Source organism: Panthera uncia, chromosome A2 (assembly GCF_023721935.1).
Source record: "Panthera uncia isolate 11264 chromosome A2, Puncia_PCG_1.0, whole genome shotgun sequence".
Lineage (NCBI taxonomy): Eukaryota > Metazoa > Chordata > Mammalia > Carnivora > Felidae > Panthera > Panthera uncia.
In genome coordinates this window covers 162,788,966-162,797,771 of record NC_064816.1, presented here as the reverse complement: position 1 = coordinate 162,797,771, position 8,806 = coordinate 162,788,966, and the positions used below count along the sequence as shown (strand labels likewise).

The 8,806-nt window shown below is 52.5% G+C and overlaps 1 protein-coding gene across 5 annotated transcripts in view; it reads right to left on the bottom strand.

Annotated features, from left to right (window-relative positions):
* Positions 1–1,424: 1,424 nt before the first annotated feature.
* The window catches only part of DYNC2I1 (dynein 2 intermediate chain 1), a 57,701-nt gene continuing 50,319 nt past the window's right edge, over positions 1,425–8,806 (bottom strand). For all 5 annotated transcript variants that reach the window (XM_049642217.1, XM_049642218.1, XM_049642220.1 and 2 more), the window contains 4 exons: positions 6,659–6,758; positions 6,360–6,491; positions 4,349–4,572; positions 1,425–1,784 (listed from right to left, as the gene is read on the bottom strand). In XM_049642217.1, the coding sequence (XP_049498174.1) occupies positions 1,610–1,784; positions 4,349–4,572; positions 6,360–6,491; positions 6,659–6,758 (631 nt within the window). In that variant the 3' untranslated portion in view covers positions 1,425–1,609. The remainder of the gene's footprint in view (positions 1,785–4,348; positions 4,573–6,359; positions 6,492–6,658; positions 6,759–8,806) is intronic.

Sequence of the window (8,806 nt, the reverse complement as noted above, 5' to 3'; positions counted from 1 at the left end):
TCCCTCTTGGGATTGCCTGGCGTTGGGGTCTCGAGGCGGAGGGGAGGAAGGAGGTACCGATGGAGGGTGGGCACGGGCTGGGGGGGGGGGGGGGGGGGCTATGTCTGTAAAAGCCGAGAGCCGCATCCACCGAAGGGAGAAGCAGCCTTCCGGGGGGATGGGAAGGGGCAGACACAGTCTTGCGTCCAACCACAGCCTCCAATGGGAGGCACTCGATCCCTAGGTGTCATGGTGCTTTTCGGCAGCGTCCAACAATCTCACACCTAGAAGTTCCTCATCAGTGGGGCAGTGCTTTGTCCTTTCTGTGTCTTCCTGAGCCTCTACTGGAACTTAGAAGAGCTGGTATGACTGCTAACCTCATGCCATCTTATTCTGGAGGTCGCTGGAGGTTACTGGTTATTGCTGGAGGAGTAGCTAGACTCCTCTCAGTTCCAGTTTAGGTCAAATTTCACAAATCAGGATTTGCGGATGGGGACGGGTAGACGAGGGGACAGGGGGATGAGCCTGTTTCCAGAATTAAAATCTCCATATCCAGCCATGAAACATGGCATTCTGGGAGGACCCCGCTCTGCATTAGCGAGAGCTCCCTGCCATCTCTCGACCACCGGGCCTCCCTTCCTCCCTTCCTCCACCTTTGGCTGAGCGCCGACCGGCAGTACAGGGCAGGCACGCAGCTCTGGGAGATGATGGTGAGCAGACGCACGCGTCTCTGTCCACAGAGCTCCCGGGCCAGCGAAGGAGGCAGAGCACACCCACCAAACAAGCCAGACACGCACACGTTTACACACAGGTGACAAATGACTATCCCAGGGCTTCGGGTGACACGGGCAGGTGGCCTCCCGGAACCCCTCCCTGTGGACGATGCTCCAGCTCTGCAGTGAGACTTTCCCGTGGCTGGCTAGGCAGAAGTCACGTGTGGCCAGAGGGACTGAACCGCGGCCTGGGCCCTCGCTGCCCATCCACACCCGTCACGGGGCCCGGTAACAGTGGCCGTTGGCAAAGGCCATCCTCGGCTTTCCCAGATCTCAGCCCAGATTTCTCCCGCCTTTATATCCCTGTTATAACGGAGTGCCACGTTCAAGAGAGAATTTATTTACTTGTGTTATTTTTATACAGAGACATTTTAAACACTAAAGCATAATGCAGAATGTGTCAAATAATGCCAACGAAGCCCAAGGAGGTTTTAAGAAAATGTGACTGGTAGACGTGATTTCAATAAAGGCGCTCCTTCTAACTTACACCCTGTGTATGTCATTTTCTGCACGACTGAGAAAACTGTTCACTAAAATACGTTGCCATGGGGGATTGTTTAAATATAAACGTGCCAATATTTTAAACCTGTTCCAAAAATAAGTGGAAATATACTCAGAGAAGAGCATGATTGCCGTGACTGTTTCCTCTCAAGTTCAGTGTGCACTCAAATGTTTGTTGTTTCCATTCAAAAATAGCGATTTATTTCCCGGGAACGTGAGGTGACATTCTCGTAGAGTAAGTTACATACAGAATACCCGCCCTCTATCTACATCAACGCACATGCCCGCGGACGGAGCTACATCTTTCACGCTCGGTCACCAGGCGGCCTGCGCCCGCCATCTTACCGCGCCCCCTCCTACAGGGCTTCCCGCAAGAGCAGCCGCAGCCTCCTGAGCTCGTCTCCCGCGGGGGCCGCCCACACCCTCTTCAGGAACTGGACGTCCACGCTGCCGGAGGCCCTGGCCAGCACCAGGGCCAGGAAGCCGCCGCTGGCCTTCTCTGCCTCACCCACGACCGTCACGGCCACCAGCCTGAAAGCGAGAGGCACATACCGTGTGACTGTGAGTCTCCCAAAGCATCTATCCTCCAAGGGAGGAGTAAAAAGGAAGGGAAATTCTAAAAATTTCAGTCATAGTCACATGAAAGAACAGTTAGACCAGAAATAAACGTATAAAATTCTGGGGAAATCACTTAGAAAACATATTTCTGTGTTTGCGAGGATCACTGATCAGGAAGCACTGCCTTGGGACACCTGAGTACCCAGGCCAGGTCAATGTCCTGGGCGCCAGACCACCCAGACAGCTTGGTCCTCCTGGAGACCGGGGGCGCCAGCGGGCTTTCGGGTGCCCAGCGAGAGACCTGGAGCCGGCCCAGCAGCCCTGACCTCGCCTCCCGTCCCGTCACCACCGGCTTCTCTGACGGGGACCTGTCTCTAACCTCTCCCCTCACAGTCTGCTGATAACAACGTGCATCCCAGGCCTACTCAAGTCCACCCAGACCCCAGTTCCCACGAGGCACCTGGACACTGTCTCTGCCCATCTTCCTCTTATCCTTTGACACCTGGCTGAGTGGTGTCACCTCCAGGGGCCTCCCCGACCCGACTAGATGGTCTGACTGTGCCTAATTTGGTCAGGGTCCCCAGCATCCTGGGAATGCCTCTGTCACGCTTTCGTCCCAGCTTTACTCAGCAAGAGAGCCGAGACCGTCCCACCTCACACCTACCTCGATGCTCCCGCCCCTCCCGTCTCCTCGTAATGACCAGAGCCACCAGCACCAGCACACCCGGGGGCCACGTTCAGTGGGATCCACGACTGGCACAGGATGGGAGCAGTGAGCCCCTCGAGGTGGGTGCCGGCGGCCGCAGGTAGCACCCATTGTGGCCCCAAGGGTCTGCTGCCCACTAATCCTCTGTAAACTTGTCCCCACACCCCGACAGAGACCTGACTGAGCCTCTGTGGGGCGGGCCAGTCTACACCTGCCTGCAGGCCGCGCTCTGGAGAAGCTTGGGGCAGGTGAGCGAGCCATGAAAACCCGCAGCGGTCACTTAGCGCTCCTTGGTACTTCAACGCTGGCGTGCGACCACCAGCGCAAAATACAGGGGACACTTAACTGCCACAAACTTGGAAACAAGAGCAGGACAAACACGAAGGCACGTGCCACGGGCACCGCTGAACCGGACCCGCATGACAACCACCCAGGTAGATGCGGGAGCACCAGTCAGCACGGTCACTGTCCAGGGAAAACGCTCTTCGGGTTTGTGAGGCGGTTTAAGGGTTTACACGGTTATTTTCTTCTTGTTCTGTTCTCTACACCAAAGAGACGCTGAGCCCTTTCTGTGAATACCACTCCTCTAACTAAACGCTGCTGCCAACCAGGGACAGGACGGGCCTCGGGAAGGACACTCCACCCTCTCCGAAGCCTCTCTCCCGCTCCGCCTCAGCAGCTCCCTGGCTCTGCGCAGGCCCACTCGCTGCCCTCTCCTGAGACCCCGGCGCTCTGGCTGGCCCCCGCCGTCCCCGGCCCCGAGACCCCCAGCCCCCCCCTCCTCACCGGTTGTGGGAGCTGCGAGTTGACTTCAGTGTGTTTACTACCCACCTCGCCCCAAGTCAGGAGGCGAGCCCACCAGCTGGTTCACCACTGCCCCCTGGTGCTGGCAGTGCTGCTAGGCACACAGTAGGTGCTCGTAAGCACTTGTTGCACTACGTGAGTGTGTGTGCGTGCTACGTGTTTATGTGTGGATCACAGTCTGGATTTTAATGATGTCTTTGCTTAGCAATTAGAATAACGTAAGTGTACCTAGTACTTGAACTAAGTAAATGAGGTTCTTAATTTTTTCAGGTCTCAGTGGTGCGCCCCAACGTTCGGTCAAACCGTGTCCCGGTTTTGATCACTGCTTGTTCCCCCCTCTCCTCTACAAAAGGACGTGGGATGCGGCCGAGCAGCCCTGCCCTCCCCCGGTCATTGGCAGCCTTCATTTCATAGCAGGAGAGTTTACTGAGGAGAAAAATAAAATCTCAAGAAAGAAAACAGGTGTAGAGACAAAGCAGAGTCTTTCACAGTGATCACTTGATACATTCTCAACTTTCGATCAAACGCAACAACAACGGATCGTGACCGGGCTTGTTTTCATGTTAATCAGAGCAGAGACAGGCAGGGGCTGGTCTGACTGTGACCTTAGTCCATGGCAGCAACTGACACCGATGTGAACTTACGTCAATTATTGATTCCCATGTGGTAACCCTTCTCCGAAACTAGAAGGTAGACGCTATGTGGCTCAGACGTGTACTGAATTTATAAGACCAATAATTTATAAGGAGCTCACAAAAAGTTTGTTTTATTTAGACAATGATATCATGGGAAAATAGTATAGTGTGAATTCTTTAATCCATAGACTATTCTGGACGAAACATGAAATAACACATTTTAAAGTGGCTCTCAAAATATCACTTAAAGATGTAAATATAAAAACTATTTAAACATAAATAGCCACATTTTAAAGCTCAGCAACCTTACGCATAAATTAAGTACGAAAGACCAGCAAGGATGCTTCCGAAAACAACTACCTGTGAGGGCACAGCGGTTTCATCAGACTTACTTGTCCGGAGAGATCAGCTGTTTGGCCACAGGACCCAAATCGCTTTCCAGGAGGTCCCAAATATAAATGCAGGAAGTGTCATCCTGGGCCAGAAACACGGCAGGTCTGGTCAAGGACCAGCGCAGGCCCGTGATGGCGTGGCCATCGGTGCCACCGTCCCACTGCAGGAGAGGGCGCTCGCTGGTCAGCTGATGCAGCCTGATGCTTCCGTCTGAACAGCCAGCCTGGGGACAGGGAAGGACACTGCCCATCACGGTCCTTTTTTCTTGTTCCCTCAACCTCAGCAGCGAGGGACGCTCAGAGCATTAGCTCTGTCCTCGTAAACTACAAAGGTGAGCATCCACCCTGGAGACCCTGATACACCTTGAACCCTTCCCCTTCCCCAAATGGCTAATGATGAATTCAGTGAACATATAAACCAGTGTTTATCTTTAACAAAGTTGAACATTGCTAATTCGCCCACAGGCCATTAGACTGGCTCCAGAGAAATAAAGAACCGCCTTTTTAAAAAAAGTACATAAATTTGAAACAATAAGTGATATATTCTCCTTGGATTGAAGTTTTTATAAAATGAAACTTGGCTGATTTAGTAAAAAAACAAATTTTAAGCTTAGGAAGAGAAGCTTAATTCTTTTCTACTCAATATATTTAACCCTTCACATCCTTCCTCAAAAAGAGCAGAGGCATGAGTTAGCAACCACAAAATGTTCTGTGCACCCTAGGGTTGAGCACATAAACATACAACACGGGTCGGAGGAGCCAGGTCCCCCACTGTCGGGGGGTAGAGGGAGCCCTGAGTCACCCTGGCTTTAAAGATGAGGGACAAGCAAGTGTTTATGATAAGCAGACAAAGATCCGAGCGTGTAGCGATGTTGTGTCCTGTCCAAGGAGAGCTTCTTCCTGCCCAGATTCTGGTTTGTAGGTATTTTTCTCCTGACTGGAGCCAGGACCTCTTGGAAAAAAGGCTGATTCTGAGTTTGCTGTACCAGGAAGCAAAGAACGGCTCACAGAATGATGTCAGAAAACACAAAACCAGCCTGAGGCACATCCCTAGGACAGTCTGAGCAGCGGAATCAATAAGGCAGTACAGTGAGGGATGTAACCCAATGAAGAGAGTGAACAGCCACGTGTCCACACGCACGTAATAAATACATACAAGCACACCTGAGCAGGAGACAAGGGAAAGGCCTAGAAAATCACCATCTGCCAGTCGCCCCAATAGCAGATGCAGGCAAGCCTCGCCGAGGGATGCCAGGGCCAGCGGGGAGATCGGAGGGGCCGTACGTGGGGTGCTGACGTAGTGTCCCTTTATCTCCCCACAGATACTCGGTAACCACACAGGGAAAGTGGTGACTCCACCGCGGAGGGAGCCGGGAGACACAGGTCAGAGCAACACTGAATCTAATCGTGAGGAAACGTCACACAGACTCAAACTGAGGAGAATTCCAAGACTTCAAAAATGTCAAGGGCAGGAGAGACTGAGGAACTGTCCCCAAACCGAATGAGATTCTCAACCTGGGTGTTATTTTGCTTACACAGCAGGACATTATCGGGATGGCCGTGGAACGTGGAAGAGCCTTGTCCATCAGAAGACAGGACTGCGCCAGTGCTAGCTTCCTGACGGTCAGGACTGGACTGCGGCTGCAGGAGGATGACCCTGTTCTTCAGAAACCCACACCGCACTACTTAGGGATGAAGCACCATCTGTGCAACTTCCTCTCAAACAGAGAAGTGCGTACACCCACACACAACTGGGAGAGAGAGGGTGGAGCCACGGAGGGAAACGTGTGATTGGTGGGCAGCTTCTTATAACTTTTCTGTAAGCCCCAAACTATGTGAAGATAAAGACTTTTAAGATCCATTCAACAGCCATGTGGAATGAGCCGCTCTGACGGCACGGAGGGGACCTTCTCCCACGCAGCCCACTGGTACCAGAGTGACATTCCCCGAGGTCACCGCCAGTGCTTTGCCACCCAAACGGAAGTGGTACTTTAACAACTGACTTTCTTACCAAGAATATTGGTTCTCCAAATGGCGAAAAATCCATCACATTCACTCTGACTGGTCTCATCCCACATTGCTGGGGTTTGTACAATTTGGGAGATACTCTCAAGTCCTGTCTGGTGCCATGACTTATAAGACCCTGGTGATAAGAAGACCAATGGTGACTAAAGTGGATTAGGTACGAGGCTGGATAAAGCGGTTATTCTTGAAACAATTAAAACAGCATCGCAATCAAAGCAAACAATACGTTAACAGGCAGCCAGGAAAGGAGAATGAGTTACAGATAAGATTTAAACTATTACTTACCATGTCTGTGCCAACAATGAAGTGACCAGGATCTGAAGGAAGAAACTTCACACTGAGGGTTTGTGCGGCCCCCCAGAATTCATAGCCTTTATGGGAAAGGCTGGAAAGAAACGGAAAGACGAACAGATGAACTGAGGTGGCAGGGATGATGCCACTTAACGCATCCAGTCCTCGCCATGCGCCCGCAGAGGAACAGGTGATCCCACGCTTCCTCTGCAATTCTTGACTGCTCTTTCTCCGTTTCTTCGTATGTTCCCTAGGCGCTAGACAACTTCTCCAGCTCTGGTCCCTCGTTCGCTGATTCTTTCTTCAGCTCGGTCTCATCCACCAAACCATTCACTGACTCTTACATTTCAGAGATGATAGTTTCTTTCTAGAAATGTCTTTTAGATTGTACCATCATCTCAAGTTCTTGTTGTGCTAACCCTATTTGTTAGGCCATGGTAGATCTTTTCTCATGCTTACAGTTTTTTAATTTTTCTCTGTGAACTGCATCCTCTGAGAGCCCCGGAAGCCCAGCTTATGGAAGCATCCCCCCTGCAGGGGGAAGTGCTGACGACACTGACTCCATCTTGTGCACGTCCTCTCTCGGGGCGACACGCTCTGGGCCCCTTGGAGATGAAGATACGTACCTTAGAAATGACCACTAAGGCCAGGACTGGGGGAGGCTTGCTTTGGCTACCCACAGATTTGTTAAAGGTGACATAGGGTCTCCCCTTCCTGGTGCACAGATGGCACCAGGAGATCGAATTAAAGGTTAGCTTGCAATTAGGTGCGTACAAACTCTCCGAGATGCAGGCGAACCCCCTGACCTCACCACTATGCCTTTCCGCACATCCCTCACTCTACATAAGCTGTGGACTCAGGTCTGAACCTCGCAGAGAATAGCTGTGCAGCTCTGGATTGTCCCTGGCTCAATCCTCCCTCTTAGTTAAGCTACCCTGGATAAAATGCTGTGTAAACTCGATGGAGTCGCCTGCTTTGTTTCCTAGTCTCAAAGTGCCTTCTCAGTGTCAGGGGACAGTCACTCCTCCTCCACCTTCTGACACCGCCCACCAGGCAGCTATCCCAGGGCCTTGATGCTGAGCCACTGGTCTGAGACTCTGACGCTGCCTTCTCGGTTGGGGACCCCAGACCAGACCCAGAGCTTGGGGTTCTAGGTCTTCCGTGGTCCCTGGTCTCCCCTGGGCTGGGGTGAGGCCTCCTGAGTTTCTCTCTCACCGAAGGGGCCGTGAGTTCCAGAGTCCTGCACAGGGCTCTCAATTCCAGCTGCCAGCCTCAGGCAAGCCTGATGCATCACTGGCTTGAGCCCCGCACAGCCTTGAGCCCCGCACAGCCAAGAGGCCTACGACAGCCTCACCTGATACCTTGGCCTCCACACCACACAAAATCTTGCACACTTACTCCAAGCTCCATTCCTGTCCTGGCACTGTCCTCTTCTTCTTTGGAAAAACTCTCTTTAGTTTATTGTTAGTTTAACTCTACACAGCATATGTGTCTGTAACAGGAAAGGACCCATGGCCCCTCCTTCTACCATGTCGCCAGAGTCAGAAGTCAGGACTCTGGCCACTGTCTCCCACACCCACATCCAGGACTGCAAATGTCACCTGTCAGCCAAGGACTCCCAAGTCCGTGCCTCTGACCGAGATCCCTGCGGTGGAGCTGGCTACCTCCTGGTCATCTCCACAAACACCACGAGCCCAGCCCACCCTAGGCGGTGACCAGATCCTGCCCCCTTCCTTCATCTGGTGTATGGTACCCAGCAGCTGAGACAGACACCTGGTGAGAGGCAGTTCCTTGAACCTGTCAGTCACCAGGTTTCTTCAGTTCTACCCCTTTAACAGAAATCAGCCCTTCCGTATGCACAATGGCCACCCTGCTTCACACTCTCATCTTTGTTGTCAACCCTGCGACAGCCTCCTGACAATCTCCCCACCTCCAGTCTCCCTTCCTCTGTCCGATCTCACACTGCTGCCAAGTCGATCGTGCCAGATCACAAATAGGACAGGCTACTTATTCGCTGCCTGAAAATCCTGTACCGGCTCCCTACCTCCTGCAAGAGAACAGTCTCGACCCTTCAGCACAGCAAACAGTCTGAGGCCTGGCCAGGGACTCGTCCCCATCTCCGCATTTCCCCCAGCAGCAACC